Source organism: Psilocybe cubensis (assembly GCF_017499595.1).
Source record: "Psilocybe cubensis strain MGC-MH-2018 chromosome Unknown contig1, whole genome shotgun sequence".
NCBI classification, from domain to species: domain Eukaryota; kingdom Fungi; phylum Basidiomycota; class Agaricomycetes; order Agaricales; family Agrocybaceae; genus Psilocybe; species Psilocybe cubensis.
Window position 1 is genome coordinate 15,402 of NW_025952839.1, and position 18,466 is coordinate 33,867.

The following is an 18,466-nucleotide window of genomic DNA, read 5'->3' on the forward strand; positions in this document are numbered from 1 at the left end:
CTAACCCCAACCCTAAGCTAACTAAGTCTAACCTTAGTAGGAAGTAAGGTAGGCGTGTGAACTTCCGAACGGCATGTGATTGTGAAGGGCCGGATCTAATTTAGTACATGGGAAAAGTTACTTAGTACTTCGGGAAAAGTTCCTTAGTACCGTGGAAACATTTTTGATGGACCGGATCATGAACTGTCCAATTAAGATTCACAACAATCAATCATTCTATTGTTTGATTGTTAGGTAAGGACCCAGGTAAGTTATTTATACTCTAGACATGTGAATATTCCCATGTCGCGGTTACTCGGAGCCACGTAACCAGAGTAATCTATATCCATGTGATTCACATCACAGTCAATAACCCACGATGTCAAAGAACAAAAGTGTTGGATCCACTTTTGACAGGTTACCATGTGCCACATCGACCCGTGACACTCTGTTCATCAGAGACCTGTCTAACTTGACAATAAACATTGACAGATTTGTGATAGTCGGTAAGATACATGACAGCTGCGCAGCATCACTTCACGCGCTGTCATCGGATGTCTAGAACATTCCTTCTAAGAATAGCCACTGAAGAGTCTATAAAGACGAAAGGGCTGGTTGTTGGGATCCCCCAACAGCCCTCTGGCTACTTTCCATTTAACTCCCAGTTTAAACTAGTCGCTCGCACCTCGCTTCGCTCGGTGCTCGCTCCCCCCCTAAACCCTAAACCCTAAACCCTAAACCCTAAACCCTAAACCCTAAACCCTAAACCCTAAACCCTAAACCCTAAACCCTCGGGAAAAGTTCCTTAGTACCGTGGAAACATTTTTGATGGACCGGATCATGAACTGTCCAATTAAGATTCACAACAATCAATCAATTGATTGTTAGGTAAGGACCCAGGTAAGCTATTTATACTCTTGACATGAGAATATTCCCATGTCACGGTTACTCGGAGCCACGTAACCAGAGTATTTTATATCCATGTGATTCACATCACAGTCAATAACCCACGATGTCAAAGAACAAAAGTGTTGGATCCACTTTTGACAGGTTACCATGTGCCACATCGACCCGTGACACTCTGTTCATCAGAGATCTGTCTAACTTGACAATAAACATTGACAGATTTGTGATAGTCGGTAAGATACATGACAGCTGCGCAGCATCACTTCACGCGCTGTCATCGGATGTTCCAGAACATTCCTTCTAAGAATAGCCACTGAAGAGTCTATAAAGACGAAAGGGCTGGCTGCTGATAACAATCAACAGCCCTCTGGCCTTCTTTCCATTTAACTCACAGTTTAAACAAGTCGCTCGCACCTCGCTTCGCTCGGTGCTCGCTCCCCCCCTAAACCCAACGACTTTGCTATTACCCAACAGCTACTATGTCTTCCACTTACTCTGCTGCCTTCTCTCGTGCCATGTCCCCCACCCTGGACGCACTCACCCAGGCTGTCGTCAACAACACAGTTTTTGGCGTCAACGACGAAGCTGGCCGCCACAACGCCCTCATCGACGAGTTGGCCACTGTCGTCATCAAGAAAATAGCTGAGTGCCGCTCCATTGACCAGATTGTAGACTGCGTCTTTTTTGACTATCGTGCTGCCCTTAGGGAGTTTCTCCTCAACCTCGCATCGTGGTGCGATAAGAGGGAAACAGTCAAGGCTAGCCTCGAGCGCCTTGAACTTGCCGTTAGCGCAGGCAACACCCCCAATCGCCTTCGGGTGAAGGCTCCCGAGTTCCAACTTACGAAGGAATTCGCGGATGCCGGGTCAGCGGAAGCTCTTCGAGTTTCCTCTACGTTCTCCACCGCTCGTGATGTCTTCCAAAAGGCAATCAACGACGGCGCCATTCAGGCGAAAAAGGACGAACTGGCCTTTTGGGATGATAAATGCGCACTCAATAACTGTTATGAAGCTGCTGCCCTCATCGTTAAGACAACTTACGATGATCGCAAATCCAGCTATAAGCTCCCCGTTTTCTCTACAGACAACAAGGGAGTTCGTCGAATAACAGATTGGGTAGTGTCACCGCAGAAGAAGGCTGAATGCAGCGCATTGCAAACCATTTTGCCAGCCATCTTCTCTCATATCAAACAGATTGTCAACTTGCGCCACCGCGCTTTGGCAATCAAGATTGAGAAAAAGCGGTCGACTGCGGCAACAGCCGATGTCGAGATGGCCGATGCGACCAAACCAGGTCCATCGATTCAATCCCTTATTGATAAGGGCTTGAATGCACGTCTCAAGAAGCTCAACCTTGGATCTGTGGGCAAGAAGGCAAGTTCTCGTAACCCTTCACCCATAATTCTGGATACTAATTACTATTCTAATTACCCAGACTTTGTCTGGCCAGAATTCGTCCAAGGCTCCTCAACCTCAGGCCAAGAAAGCTGGCCCTTCGAAATTCAAACCCTCGTCGACGCCTTCGCAGAAGAAGCCCCAAACCAAGGCTTCCAACAAGGTCGACAACAAGAAGAAAGGGAAGGGGAGAGCTCCCGTCAAGAACGATCCAAAGGGAAAGGGAAAGGCAAGAGCCTAGACGCGCGGTCTAATGTAGTACCTTTTACGTCGGTAAGACCCGCCTTCCCCAACTCTATTCCTGACGATATACTCACCATGACTAAAACAGACGCAGTTTCTTTTGTACACTTACATACGCCGATCTCATTCTTGTTGGCTGGCCAGTATCGTAGTAGTGTACACTGTAGTCCTGGTGTGGTGGTCCCTGTAGATATAGCAAATGATTTGTCACTCGGACTCAATTATATGTTTTTTACTCTGCCTTCTCAAAGTCTGATCATGCAAGCATGGAATGATTTTCAACGAAGAATAAGATGGCGTATCTATTTTTTGTTTAAGGAAGGCATGAACAAACCTTTTGATCCAGATTACGGAGTAAGCTCAAAAAAGAAAGAGAAACCTCCAGTATTACCGCAATACATGGAACTTGGCCTTTCGATGGGACGTCGGTACGTGCAACGCACGATCGCAAGTATCCCGGAAGAAGCCCTTACGGAGATGCGAAAGCACGCGTTCTCTCCTAAAAGGGACAAGATCCGTAAGTTTCTTATCGATAACAACTATGTTATTACGATGACAGATAAGAATCTTGGCCTCGCGGTGTCTGAACGCGACTGGATATTAAGGAATGAGCTCAATCTTCTTGAAGATGAACGTAACTATGAAGAGTTAGAATTCGAAGTTGCGCAAGAAGTAATGAAGAGCAAAATGATCCAGATGCAAACTCTTGCACGTACCGTCGAAGATGAACATCTGTTTCTATTTGAACTTGGGTTGTCTCGATTCTTTCTATCGAATGTACCGGAAGACGGATCATCGTTCAAGTATCCTCAATTTCATGGTATACCTAAAATCCACAAAAAACCTACTGGATTTAGACCCATAATTCCGTGTCACTCTGTAGTATTTAATCCTGCAGCCAAGTTTGTATCAAAAGAGCTTAAGCCGATTATTAAATCGACTCCTTCAATCATTCACGGAACGAAGGATCTCTTTACGAGATTAAGCCAATTGCGTATAGACCCCAAACGACAATGGTATTTTGTCACCGGGGATGTAGTTGCTTTCTATCCCAATATTCCGTTGGACTTGTGCATCGAAATCGTTTGTAATATGTACGAGGAATGGTTACTCAACGCTTCGGAAGAAAACACTGCATTAGCCCATATTAATCCAAATTCGTTAGAGAATAACTTGGTTAAATTGGGCATCTTTAAACGTGCTATCGAGATTGGCAATACGCAATTGATAACACAACATGGGTCTAGATATTTTAGACAAAAAAATGGCCTCGCAATGGGCGTCGCGGATTCTCCGGACCTTGCTAACCTCTTTGGAGCCCATTTTGAAATAAAGTCAAAAATCTTAGACCACCCAAACGTGGCCTTCTATGGAAGGTACATCGACGATTGTTTCGCAATTGTTTACGCCGAGTCCGAAGCACTTGCACTTAATCTTATTAAAGAAACAATAAAGTTCGATGGTTGTGTTATCGAATGGGCTGTTTCCTCGTCGGGATGTCAATTTCTCGATGCTTTCATATTCAAGGAGTCTGGAAAACTTCATTGGAAGCCATTTGTCAAGACAGGAAACAACCGAGAACGAGTTCCATGGGTATCACATCATCCTTTGGACGTCAAACGTGGCGTCTACATTGGAGAGTTATCCAGGTTAGCCGTGCTATGTAGTACCAAGGAAATCTACATCGGAGCAATTAGAGACCTTAACGCTCTCTATTTGATGCGCGGTTATCCCGAAAACCTAGTCATGTCTTGGTGTAAGAAGAATATACAAGAACGTTGGGAAAAGCGATTCGCTTTACGAGTCGCAGAGCACGACGAATCCATTCTTGTACTTAAAACCAGATTTGATCAGGTATGGAATTGGTTTTCAGCTGCTGAACTTGGAAAAACTGTTACCGAGTACTGGTCGGCATGGTATGAACATGCCGAGAAAGGTTTGTATAGTGCAGACTCGTCCAGACCCCTTATCAAACCAGATCCAAATTACGTTCACGACCTCGATGATGTTCGCCCGGAGCTGTTCACACAGATCCTCGTGGACGGAGAAACTGAGTTCGTACCGGATTTGAGGAAGATAGGACTACTCGGAAGTCGTTGGATAGTATCGCGAAAACGCAATACTAATCTTTTCGACCTTACAAATGTGTGGAAGAAAACAGTCTTTCGTAAACTGGATGAAGACATCGCTGAAAAAGGTGGTGTTGTTCCCGAAACTCAAAACGTTAATGAAACTTATCATTCTGCTTTAGTTGAAGCTGCTGAACAGATAAGTATCGAAAGTGATAACGAGATAATACTTCATAGACGTTCAATCTCACAAGAGAGGGAACATCCAGAATTCGGCAGAATATCCAAATCTTACAACCGATGAAAAGAATACTAGCGCGTAAGGCGTAAAGCATTAGAAAAAAACCCTAACCGTAAGTATTCCTTGCTACAAAGTAACAAACATCTACTTACAAGCAACACATTGGATTAAATAGCTAAACCTAAACCTAAACCCTAAACCCTAAACCCTAAGCCCTAACCTAACCCCAACCCTAAGCTAACTAAGTCTAACCTTAGTAGGAAGTAAGGTAGGCGTGTGAACTTCCGAAAGGCATGTGATTGTGAAGGGCCGGATCTAATTTAGTACATGGGAAAAGTTACTTAGTACCTCGGGAAAAGTTCCTTAGTACCGTGGAAACATTTTTGATGGACCGGATCATGAACTGTCCAATTAAGATTCACAACAATCAATCAATTGATTGTTAGGTAAGGACCCAGGTAAGCTATTTATACTCTTGACATGAGAATATTCCCATGTCACGGTTACTCGGAGCCACGTAACCAGAGTATTTTATATCCATGTGATTCACATCACAGTCAATAACCCACGATGTCAAAGAACAAAAGTGTTGGATCCACTTTTGACAGGTTACCATGTGCCACATCGACCCGTGACACTCTGTTCATCAGAGATCTGTCTAACTTGACAATAAACATTGACAGATTTGTGATAGTCGGTAAGATACATGACAGCTGCGCAGCATCACTTCACGCGCTGTCATCGGATGTTCCAGAACATTCCTTCTAAGAATAGCCACTGAAGAGTCTATAAAGACGAAAGGGCTGGCTGCTGATAACAATCAACAGCCCTCTGGCCTTCTTTCCATTTAACTCACAGTTTAAACAAGTCGCTCGCACCTCGCTTCGCTCGGTGCTCGCTCCCCCCCTAAACCCTAAACCCTAAACCCTAAACCCTAAACCCTAAACCCTAAACCCTAAACCCTAAACCCTAAACCCTAACCCTATTTAGGCCCATAATTCCGTGTCACTCTGTAGTATTTAATCCTGCAGCCAAGTTTGTATCAAAAGAGCTTAAGCCGATTATTAAATCGACTCCTTCAATCATTCACGGAACGAAGGATCTCTTTACGAGATTAAGCCAATTGCGTATAGACCCCAAACGACAATGGTATTTTGTCACCGGGGATGTAGTTGCTTTCTATCCCAATATTCCGTTGGACTTGTGCATCGAAATCGTTTGTAGTATGTACGAGGAATGGTTACTCAATGCTTCGGAAGAAAACACTGCATTAGCCCATATTAATCCAAATTCGTTAGAGAATAACTTGGTTAAATTGGGCATCTTTAAACGTGCTATCGAGATTGGCAATACGCAATTGATAACACAACATGGGTCTAGATATTTTAGACAAAAAAATGGCCTCGCAATGGGCGTCGCGGATTCTCCGGACCTTGCTAACCTCTTTGGAGCCCATTTTGAAATAAAGTCAAAAATCTTAGACCACCCTAATGTGGCCTTCTATGGAAGGTACATCGACGATTGTTTTGCAATTGTTTACGCCGAGTCCGAAGCACTTGCACTTAATTTAATTAAAGAAACAATAAAGTTCGATGGTTGTGTTATCGAATGGGCTGTTTCCTCGTCGGGATGTCAATTTCTCGATGCTTTCATATTCAAGGAGTCTGGAAAACTTCATTGGAAGCCTTTTGTCAAGACAGGAAACAACCGAGAACGAGTTCCATGGGTATCACATCATCCTTTAGACGTCAAACGTGGCGTTTACATTGGAGAGTTATCCAGGTTAGCCGTGCTATGTAGTACCAAGGAAATCTACATTGGAGCAATTAGAGACCTTAACGCTCTCTATTTGATGCGCGGTTATCCCGAAAACCTAGTCATGTCTTGGTGTAAGAAGAATATACAAGAACGTTGGGAAAAGCGATTCGCTTTACGAATCGCAGAGCACGACGAATCCATTCTTGTACTTAAAACCAGGTTTGATCAGGTATGGAATTGGTTTTCAGCTGCTGAACTTGGAAAAACTGTTACCGAGTACTGGTCGGCATGGTATGAACATGCCGAGAAAGGTCTGTATAGTGTAGACTCGTCCAGACCCCTTATCAAACCAGATCCAAATTACGTTCACGACCTCGATGATGTTCGCCCGGAGCTGTTCACACAGATCCTCGTGGACGGAGAAACTGAGTTCGTACCGGATTTGAGGAAGATAGGACTACTCGGAAGTCGTTGGATAGTATCGCGAAAGCGCAATACTAATCTTTTCGACCTTGCAAATGTGTGGAAGAAAACAGTTTTTCGTAAACTGGATGAAGACATTGCCGAAAAAGGTGGTGTTGTTCCCGAAACTCAAAACGTTAATGAAACTTATCATTCTGCTCTAGTTGAAGCTGCTGAACAGATAAGTATCGAAAGCGATAACGAGATAATACTTCATAGACGTTCAATCTCACAAGAGAGGGAACATCCAGAATTCGGCAGAATATCCAAATCTTACAACCGATGAAAAGAATACTAGCGCTTAAGGCGTAAAGCATTAGAAAAAAACCCTAACCGTAAGTATTCATTGCTATAAAGTAACAAACATCTACTTACAAGCAACACATTGGATTAAATAGCTAAACCTAAACCTAAACCCTAAACCCTAAACCCTAAGCCCTAACCTAACCCCAACCCTAAGCTAACTAAGTCTAACCTTAGTAGGAAGTAAGGTAGGCGTGTGAACTTCCGAACGGCATGTGATTGTGAAGGGCCGGATCTAATTTAGTACATGGGAAAAGTTACTTAGTACTTCGGGAAAAGTTCCTTAGTACCGTGAAAACATTTTTGATGGACCGGATCATGAACTGTCCAATTAAGATTCACAACAATCAATCAATTGATTGTTAGGTAAGGACCCAGGTAAGCTATTTATACTCTTGACATGTGAATATTCCCATGTCGCGGTTACTCGGAGCCACGTAACCAGAGTAATCTATATCCATGTGATTCACATCACAGTCAATAACCCACGATGTCAAAGAACAAAAGTGTTGGATCCACTTTTGACAGGTTACCATGTACCACATTGACCCGTGACACTCTGTTCATCAGAGACCTGTCTAACTTGACAATAAACATTGACAGATTTGTGATAGTCGGTAAGATACATGACAGCTGCACAGCATCACTTCACGCGCTGTCATCGGATGTCTAGAACATTCCTTCTAAGAATAGCCACTGAAGAGTCTATAAAGACGAAAGGGCTGGTTGTTGGTACCCCCCAACAGCCCTCTGGCCTTCTTTCCATTTAACTCACAGTTTAAACAAGTCGCTCGCACCTCGCTTCGCTCGGTGCTCGCTCCCCCCCTAAACCCTAAACCCTAAACCCTAAACCCTAAACCCTAAGCCCTAACCTAACCCCAACCCTAAGCTAACTAAGTCTAACCTTAGTAGGAAGTAAGGTAGGCGTGTGAACTTCCGAAAGGCATGTGATTGTGAAGGGCCGGATCTAATTTAGTACATGGGAAAAGTTACTTAGTACCTCGGGAAAAGTTCCTTAGTACCGTGGAAACATTTTTGATGGACCGGATCATGAACTGTCCAATTAAGATTCACAACAATCAATCAATTGATTGTTAGGTAAGGACCCAGGTAAGCTATTTATACTCTTGACATGAGAATATTCCCATGTCACGGTTACTCGGAGCCACGTAACCAGAGTATTTTATATCCATGTGATTCACATCACAGTCAATAACCCACGATGTCAAAGAACAAAAGTGTTGGATCCACTTTTGACAGGTTACCATGTGCCACATCGACCCGTGACACTCTGTTCATCAGAGATCTGTCTAACTTGACAATAAACATTGACAGATTTGTGATAGTCGGTAAGATACATGACAGCTGCGCAGCATCACTTCACGCGCTGTCATCGGATGTTCCAGAACATTCCTTCTAAGAATAGCCACTGAAGAGTCTATAAAGACGAAAGGGCTGGCTGCTGATAACAATCAACAGCCCTCTGGCCTTCTTTCCATTTAACTCACAGTTTAAACAAGTCGCTCGCACCTCGCTTCGCTCGGTGCTCGCTCCCCCCCTAAACCCAACGACTTTGCTATTACCCAACAGCTACTATGTCTTCCACTTACTCTGCTGCCTTCTCTCGTGCCATGTCCCCCACCCTGGACGCACTCACCCAGGCTGTCGTCAACAACACAGTTTTTGGCGTCAACGACGAAGCTGGCCGCCACAACGCCCTCATCGACGAGTTGGCCACTGTCGTCATCAAGAAAATAGCTGAGTGCCGCTCCATTGACCAGATTGTAGACTGCGTCTTTTTTGACTATCGTGCTGCCCTTAGGGAGTTTCTCCTCAACCTCGCATCGTGGTGCGATAAGAGGGAAACAGTCAAGGCTAGCCTCGAGCGCCTTGAACTTGCCGTTAGCGCAGGCAACACCCCCAATCGCCTTCGGGTGAAGGCTCCCGAGTTCCAACTTACGAAGGAATTCGCGGATGCCGGGTCAGCGGAAGCTCTTCGAGTTTCCTCTACGTTCTCCACCGCTCGTGATGTCTTCCAAAAGGCAATCAACGACGGCGCCATTCAGGCGAAAAAGGACGAACTGGCCTTTTGGGATGATAAATGCGCACTCAATAACTGTTATGAAGCTGCTGCCCTCATCGTTAAGACAACTTACGATGATCGCAAATCCAGCTATAAGCTCCCCGTTTTCTCTACAGACAACAAGGGAGTTCGTCGAATAACAGATTGGGTAGTGTCACCGCAGAAGAAGGCTGAATGCAGCGCATTGCAAACCATTTTGCCAGCCATCTTCTCTCATATCAAACAGATTGTCAACTTGCGCCACCGCGCTTTGGCAATCAAGATTGAGAAAAAGCGGTCGACTGCGGCAACAGCCGATGTCGAGATGGCCGATGCGACCAAACCAGGTCCATCGATTCAATCCCTTATTGATAAGGGCTTGAATGCACGTCTCAAGAAGCTCAACCTTGGATCTGTGGGCAAGAAGGCAAGTTCTCGTAACCCTTCACCCATAATTCTGGATACTAATTACTATTCTAATTACCCAGACTTTGTCTGGCCAGAATTCGTCCAAGGCTCCTCAACCTCAGGCCAAGAAAGCTGGCCCTTCGAAATTCAAACCCTCGTCGACGCCTTCGCAGAAGAAGCCCCAAACCAAGGCTTCCAACAAGGTCGACAACAAGAAGAAAGGGAAAGGGAGAGCTCCCGTCAAGAACGATCCAAAGGGAAAGGGAAAGGCAAGAGCCTAGACGCGCGGTCTAATGTAGTACCTTTTACGTCGGTAAGACCCGCCTTCCCCAACTCTATTCCTGACGATATACTCACCATGACTAAAACAGACGCAGTTTCTTTTGTACACTTACATACGCCGATCTCATTCTTGTTGGCTGGCCAGTATCGTAGTAGTGTACACTGTAGTCCTGGTGTGGTGGTCCCTGTAGATATAGCAAATGATTTGTCACTCGGACTCAATTATATGTTCTTTACTCTGCCTTCTCAAAGTCTGATCATGCAAGCATGGAATGATTTTCAACGAAGAATAAGATGGCGTATCTATTTTTTGTTTAAGGAAGGCATGAACAAACCTTTTGATCCAGATTACGGAGTAAGCTCAAAAAAGAAAGAGAAACCTCCAGTATTACCGCAATACATGGAACTTGGCCTTTCGATGGGACGTCGGTACGTGCAACGCACGATCGCAAGTATCCCGGAAGAAGCCCTTACGGAGATGCGAAAGCACGCGTTCTCTCCTAAAAGGGACAAGATCCGTAAGTTTCTTATCGATAACAACTATGTTATTACGATGACAGATAAGAATCTTGGCCTCGCGGTGTCTGAACGCGACTGGATATTAAGGAATGAGCTCAATCTTCTTGAAGATGAACGTAACTATGAAGAGTTAGAATTCGAAGTTGCGCAAGAAGTAATGAAGAGCAAAATGATCCAGATGCAAACTCTTGCACGTACCGTCGAAGATGAACATCTGTTTCTATTTGAACTTGGGTTGTCTCGATTCTTTCTATCGAATGTACCGGAAGACGGATCATCGTTCAAGTATCCTCAATTTCATGGTATACCTAAAATCCACAAGAAACCTACTGGATTTAGGCCCATAATTCCGTGTCACTCTGTAGTATTTAATCCTGCAGCCAAGTTTGTATCAAAAGAGCTTAAGCCGATTATTAAATCGACTCCTTCAATCATTCACGGAACGAAGGATCTCTTTACGAGATTAAGCCAATTGCGTATAGACCCCAAACGACAATGGTATTTTGTCACCGGGGATGTAGTTGCTTTCTATCCCAATATTCCGTTGGACTTGTGCATCGAAATCGTTTGTAGTATGTACGAGGAATGGTTACTCAATGCTTCGGAAGAAAACACTGCATTAGCCCATATTAATCCAAATTCGTTAGAGAATAACTTGGTTAAATTGGGCATCTTTAAACGTGCTATCGAGATTGGCAATACGCAATTGATAACACAACATGGGTCTAGATATTTTAGACAAAAAAATGGCCTCGCAATGGGCGTCGCGGATTCTCCGGACCTTGCTAACCTCTTTGGAGCCCATTTTGAAATAAAGTCAAAAATCTTAGACCACCCTAATGTGGCCTTCTATGGAAGGTACATCGACGATTGTTTTGCAATTGTTTACGCCGAGTCCGAAGCACTTGCACTTAATTTAATTAAAGAAACAATAAAGTTCGATGGTTGTGTTATCGAATGGGCTGTTTCCTCGTCGGGATGTCAATTTCTCGATGCTTTCATATTCAAGGAGTCTGGAAAACTTCATTGGAAGCCTTTTGTCAAGACAGGAAACAACCGAGAACGAGTTCCATGGGTATCACATCATCCTTTAGACGTCAAACGTGGCGTTTACATTGGAGAGTTATCCAGGTTAGCCGTGCTATGTAGTACCAAGGAAATCTACATTGGAGCAATTAGAGACCTTAACGCTCTCTATTTGATGCGCGGTTATCCCGAAAACCTAGTCATGTCTTGGTGTAAGAAGAATATACAAGAACGTTGGGAAAAGCGATTCGCTTTACGAATCGCAGAGCACGACGAATCCATTCTTGTACTTAAAACCAGGTTTGATCAGGTATGGAATTGGTTTTCAGCTGCTGAACTTGGAAAAACTGTTACCGAGTACTGGTCGGCATGGTATGAACATGCCGAGAAAGGTCTGTATAGTGTAGACTCGTCCAGACCCCTTATCAAACCAGATCCAAATTACGTTCACGACCTCGATGATGTTCGCCCGGAGCTGTTCACACAGATCCTCGTGGACGGAGAAACTGAGTTCGTACCGGATTTGAGGAAGATAGGACTACTCGGAAGTCGTTGGATAGTATCGCGAAAGCGCAATACTAATCTTTTCGACCTTGCAAATGTGTGGAAGAAAACAGTCTTTCGTAAACTGGATGAAGACATCGCTGAAAAAGGTGGTGTTGTTCCCGAAACTCAAAACGTTAATGAAACTTATCATTCTGCTTTAGTTGAAGCTGCTGAACAGATAAGTATCGAAAGTGATAACGAGATAATACTTCATAGACGTTCAATCTCACAAGAGAGGGAACATCCAGAATTCGGCAGAATATCCAAATCTTACAACCGATGAAAAGAATACTAGCGCGTAAGGCGTAAAGCATTAGAAAAAAACCCTAACCGTAAGTATTCCTTGCTACAAAGTAACAAACATCTACTTACAAGCAACACATTGGATTAAATAGCTAAACCTAAACCTAAACCCTAAACCCTAAACCCTAAGCCCTAACCTAACCCCAACCCTAAGCTAACTAAGTCTAACCTTAGTAGGAAGTAAGGTAGGCGTGTGAACTTCCGAAAGGCATGTGATTGTGAAGGGCCGGATCTAATTTAGTACATGGGAAAAGTTACTTAGTACCTCGGGAAAAGTTCCTTAGTACCGTGGAAACATTTTTGATGGACCGGATCATGAACTGTCCAATTAAGATTCACAACAATCAATCAATTGATTGTTAGGTAAGGACCCAGGTAAGCTATTTATACTCTTGACATGAGAATATTCCCATGTCACGGTTACTCGGAGCCACGTAACCAGAGTATTTTATATCCATGTGATTCACATCACAGTCAATAACCCACGATGTCAAAGAACAAAAGTGTTGGATCCACTTTTGACAGGTTACCATGTGCCACATCGACCCGTGACACTCTGTTCATCAGAGATCTGTCTAACTTGACAATAAACATTGACAGATTTGTGATAGTCGGTAAGATACATGACAGCTGCGCAGCATCACTTCACGCGCTGTCATCGGATGTTCCAGAACATTCCTTCTAAGAATAGCCACTGAAGAGTCTATAAAGACGAAAGGGCTGGCTGCTGATAACAATCAACAGCCCTCTGGCCTTCTTTCCATTTAACTCACAGTTTAAACAAGTCGCTCGCACCTCGCTTCGCTCGGTGCTCGCTCCCCCCCTAAACCCTAAACCCTAAGCCCTAACCTAACCCCAACCCTAAGCTAACTAAGTCTAACCTTAGTAGGAAGTAAGGTAGGCGTGTGAACTTCCGAACGGCATGTGATTGTGAAGGGCCGGATCTAATTTAGTACATGGGAAAAGTTACTTAGTACTTCGGGAAAAGTTCCTTAGTACCGTGGAAACATTTTTGATGGACCGGATCATGAACTGTCCAATTAAGATTCACAACAATCAATCAATTGATTGTTAGGTAAGGACCCAGGTAAGCTATTTATACTCTTGACATGTGAATATTCCCATGTCGCGGTTACTCGGAGCCACGTAACCAGAGTAATCTATATCCATGTGATTCACATCACAGTCAATAACCCACGATGTCAAAGAACAAAAGTGTTGGATCCACTTTTGACAGGTTACCATGTGCCACATTGACCCGTGACACTCTGTTCATCAGAGACCTGTCTAACTTGACAATAAACATTGACAGATTTGTGATAGTCGGTAAGATACATGACAGCTGCACAGCATCACTTCACGCGCTGTCATCGGATGTCTAGAACATTCCTTCTAAGAATAGCCACTGAAGAGTCTATAAAGACGAAAGGGCTGGTTGTTGGTACCCCCCAACAGCCCTCTGGCCTTCTTTCCATTTAACTCACAGTTTAAACAAGTCGCTCGCACCTCGCTTCGCTCGGTGCTCGCTCCCCCCCTAAACCCAACGACTTTGCTATTACCCAACAGCTACCATGTCTTCCACTTACTCTGCTGCCTTCTCTCGTGCCATGTCCCCCACCCTGGACGCACTCACCCAGGCTGTCGTCAACAACACAGTTTTTGGCGTCAACGACGAAGCTGGCCGCCACAACGCCCTCATCGACGAGTTGGCCACTGTCGTCATCAAGAAAATAGCTGAGTGCCGCTCCATTGACCAGATTGTAGACTGCGTCTTTTTTGACTATCGTGCTGCCCTTAGGGAGTTTCTCCTCAACCTCGCATCGTGGTGCGATAAGAGGGAAACAGTCAAGGCTAGCCTCGAGCGCCTTGAACTTGCCGTTAGCGCAGGCAACACCCCCAATCGCCTTCGGGTGAAGGCTCCCGAGTTCCAACTTACGAAGGAATTCGCGGATGCCGGGTCAGCGGAAGCTCTTCGAGTTTCCTCTACGTTCTCCACCGCTCGTGATGTCTTCCAAAAGGCAATCAACGACGGCGCCATTCAGGCGAAAAAGGACGAACTGGCCTTTTGGGATGATAAATGCGCACTCAATAACTGTTATGAAGCTGCTGCCCTCATCGTTAAGACAACTTACGATGATCGCAAATCCAGCTATAAGCTCCCCGTTTTCTCTACAGACAACAAGGGAGTTCGTCGAATAACAGATTGGGTAGTGTCACCGCAGAAGAAGGCTGAATGCAGCGCATTGCAAACCATTTTGCCAGCCATCTTCTCTCATATCAAACAGATTGTCAACTTGCGCCACCGCGCTTTGGCAATCAAGATTGAGAAAAAGCGGTCGACTGCGGCAACAGCCGATGTCGAGATGGCCGATGCGACCAAACCAGGTCCATCGATTCAATCCCTTATTGATAAGGGCTTGAATGCACGTCTCAAGAAGCTCAACCTTGGATCTGTGGGCAAGAAGGCAAGTTCTCGTAACCCTTCACCCATAATTCTGGATACTAATTACTATTCTAATTACCCAGACTTTGTCTGGCCAGAATTCGTCCAAGGCTCCTCAACCTCAGGCCAAGAAAGCTGGCCCTTCGAAATTCAAACCCTCGTCGACGCCTTCGCAGAAGAAGCCCCAAACCAAGGCTTCCAACAAGGTCGACAACAAGAAGAAAGGGAAGGGGAGAGCTCCCGTCAAGAACGATCCAAAGGGAAAGGGAAAGGCAAGAGCCTAGACGCGCGGTCTAATGTAGTACCTTTTACGTCGGTAAGACCCGCCTTCCCCAACTCTATTCCTGACGATATACTCACCATGACTAAAACAGACGCAGTTTCTTTTGTACACTTACATACGCCGATCTCATTCTTGTTGGCTGGCCAGTATCGTAGTAGTGTACACTGTAGTCCTGGTGTGGTGGTCCCTGTAGATATAGCAAATGATTTGTCGCTCGGACTCAATTATATGTTTTTTACTCTGCCTTCTCAAAGTCTGATCATGCAAGCATGGAATGATTTTCAACGAAGAATAAGATGGCGTATCTATTTTTTGTTTAAGGAAGGCATGAACAAACCTTTTGATCCAGATTACGGAGTAAGCTCAAAAAAGAAAGAGAAACCTCCAGTATTACCGCAATACATGGAACTTGGCCTTTCGATGGGACGTCGGTACGTGCAACGCACGATCGCAAGTATCCCGGAAGAAGCCCTTACGGAGATGCGAAAGCACGCGTTCTCTCCTAAAAGGGACAAGATCCGTAAGTTTCTTATCGATAACAACTATGTTATTACGATGACAGATAAGAATCTTGGCCTCGCGGTGTCTGAACGCGACTGGATATTAAGGAATGAGCTCAATCTTCTTGAAGATGAACGTAACTATGAAGAGTTAGAATTCGAAGTTGCGCAAGAAGTAATGAAGAGCAAAATGATCCAGATGCAAACTCTTGCACGTACCGTCGAAGATGAACATCTGTTTCTATTTGAACTTGGGTTGTCTCGATTCTTTCTATCGAATGTACCGGAAGACGGATCATCGTTCAAGTATCCTCAATTTCATGGTATACCTAAAATCCACAAGAAACCTACTGGATTTAGGCCCATAATTCCGTGTCACTCTGTAGTATTTAATCCTGCAGCCAAGTTTGTATCAAAAGAGCTTAAGCCGATTATTAAATCGACTCCTTCAATCATTCACGGAACGAAGGATCTCTTTACGAGATTAAGCCAATTGCGTATAGACCCCAAACGACAATGGTATTTTGTCACCGGGGATGTAGTTGCTTTCTATCCCAATATTCCGTTGGACTTGTGCATCGAAATCGTTTGTAGTATGTACGAGGAATGGTTACTCAATGCTTCGGAAGAAAACACTGCATTAGCCCATATTAATCCAAATTCGTTAGAGAATAACTTGGTTAAATTGGGCATCTTTAAACGTGCTATCGAGATTGGCAATACGCAATTGATAACACAACATGGGTCTAGATATTTTAGACAAAAAAATGGCCTCGCAATGGGCGTCGCGGATTCTCCGGACCTTGCTAACCTCTTTGGAGCCCATTTTGAAATAAAGTCAAAAATCTTAGACCACCCTAATGTGGCCTTCTATGGAAGGTACATCGACGATTGTTTTGCAATTGTTTACGCCGAGTCCGAAGCACTTGCACTTAATTTAATTAAAGAAACAATAAAGTTCGATGGTTGTGTTATCGAATGGGCTGTTTCCTCGTCGGGATGTCAATTTCTCGATGCTTTCATATTCAAGGAGTCTGGAAAACTTCATTGGAAGCCTTTTGTCAAGACAGGAAACAACCGAGAACGAGTTCCATGGGTATCACATCATCCTTTAGACGTCAAACGTGGCGTTTACATTGGAGAGTTATCCAGGTTAGCCGTGCTATGTAGTACCAAGGAAATCTACATTGGAGCAATTAGAGACCTTAACGCTCTCTATTTGATGCGCGGTTATCCCGAAAACCTAGTCATGTCTTGGTGTAAGAAGAATATACAAGAACGTTGGGAAAAGCGATTCGCTTTACGAATCGCAGAGCACGACGAATCCATTCTTGTACTTAAAACCAGGTTTGATCAGGTATGGAATTGGTTTTCAGCTGCTGAACTTGGAAAAACTGTTACCGAGTACTGGTCGGCATGGTATGAACATGCCGAGAAAGGTCTGTATAGTGTAGACTCGTCCAGACCCCTTATCAAACCAGATCCAAATTACGTTCACGACCTCGATGATGTTCGCCCGGAGCTGTTCACACAGATCCTCGTGGACGGAGAAACTGAGTTCGTACCGGATTTGAGGAAGATAGGACTACTCGGAAGTCGTTGGATAGTATCGCGAAAGCGCAATACTAATCTTTTCGACCTTGCAAATGTGTGGAAGAAAACAGTTTTTCGTAAACTGGATGAAGACATTGCCGAAAAAGGTGGTGTTGTTCCCGAAACTCAAAACGTTAATGAAACTTATCATTCTGCTCTAGTTGAAGCTGCTGAACAGATAAGTATCGAAAGCGATAACGAGATAATACTTCATAGACGTTCAATCTCACAAGAGAGGGAACATCCAGAATTCGGCAGAATATCCAAATCTTACAACCGATGAAAAGAATACTAGCGCTTAAGGCGTAAAGCATTAGAAAAAAACCCTAACCGTAAGTATTCATTGCTATAAAGTAACAAACATCTACTTACAAGCAACACATTGGATTAAATAGCTAAACCTAAACCTAAACCCTAAACCCTAAACCCTAAGCCCTAACCTAACCCCAACCCTAAGCTAACTAAGTCTAACCTTAGTAGGAAGTAAGGTAGGCGTGTGAACTTCCGAACGGCATGTGATTGTGAAGGGCCGGATCTAATTTAGTACATGGGAAAAGTTACTTAGTACTTCGGGAAAAGTTCCTTAGTACCGTGGAAACATTTTTGATGGACCGGATCATGAACTGTCCAATTAAGATTCACAACAATCAATCAATTGATTGTTAGGTAAGGACCCAGGTAAGCTATTTATACTCTTGACATGTGAATATTCCCATGTCGCGGTTACTCGGAGCCACGTAACCAGAGTAATCTATATCCATGTGATTCACATCACAGTCAATAACCCACGATGTCAAAGAACAAAAGTGTTGGATCCACTTTTGACAGGTTACCATGTGCCACATTGACCCGTGACACTCTGTTCATCAGAGACCTGTCTAACTTGACAATAAACATTGACAGATTTGTGATAGTCGGTAAGATACATGACAGCTGCACAGCATCACTTCACGCGCTGTCATCGGATGTCTAGAACATTCCTTCTAAGAATAGCCACTGAAGAGTCTATAAAGACGAAAGGGCTGGTTGTTGGTACCCCCCAACAGCCCTCTGGCCTTCTTTCCATTTAACTCACAGTTTAAACAAGTCGCTCGCACCTCGCTTCGCTCGGTGCTCGCTCCCCCCCTAAACCCTAAAATTCGGCAG

General features: G+C 44.2%; 3 protein-coding genes across 3 annotated transcripts; all 3 read left to right on the forward strand.

Moving 5' to 3' along the window:
• Nucleotides 1-6,057: 6,057 nt before the first annotated feature.
• Nucleotides 6,058-7,338, forward strand: JR316_0013396 (uncharacterized protein; the record flags this gene model as incomplete). Its single annotated transcript, XM_047899005.1, has 1 exon — nt 6,058-7,338. One exon carries the CDS (start codon nt 6,058-6,060, stop codon nt 7,336-7,338), a length of 1,281 nt encoding a protein of 426 aa, XP_047741858.1.
• A 1,612-nt stretch (nt 7,339-8,950) lies between these two features.
• On the forward strand, nt 8,951-12,481 carry JR316_0013397 (uncharacterized protein; the record flags this gene model as incomplete). The annotated part of the gene is made up of 2 exons (XM_047899006.1): nt 8,951-10,138; nt 10,427-12,481. The coding sequence occupies 2 exons, from the start codon at nt 8,951-8,953 to the stop codon at nt 12,479-12,481; spliced, it is 3,243 nt and encodes a 1,080-aa protein (XP_047741859.1).
• Nucleotides 12,482-14,072: 1,591 nt separating this feature from the next.
• Nucleotides 14,073-17,603, forward strand: JR316_0013398 (uncharacterized protein; the record flags this gene model as incomplete). The annotated part of the gene is made up of 2 exons (XM_047899007.1): nt 14,073-15,260; nt 15,549-17,603. 2 exons carry the CDS (start codon nt 14,073-14,075, stop codon nt 17,601-17,603), a joined length of 3,243 nt encoding a protein of 1,080 aa, XP_047741860.1.
• Between the last annotated feature and the right edge of the window lie 863 nt (nt 17,604-18,466).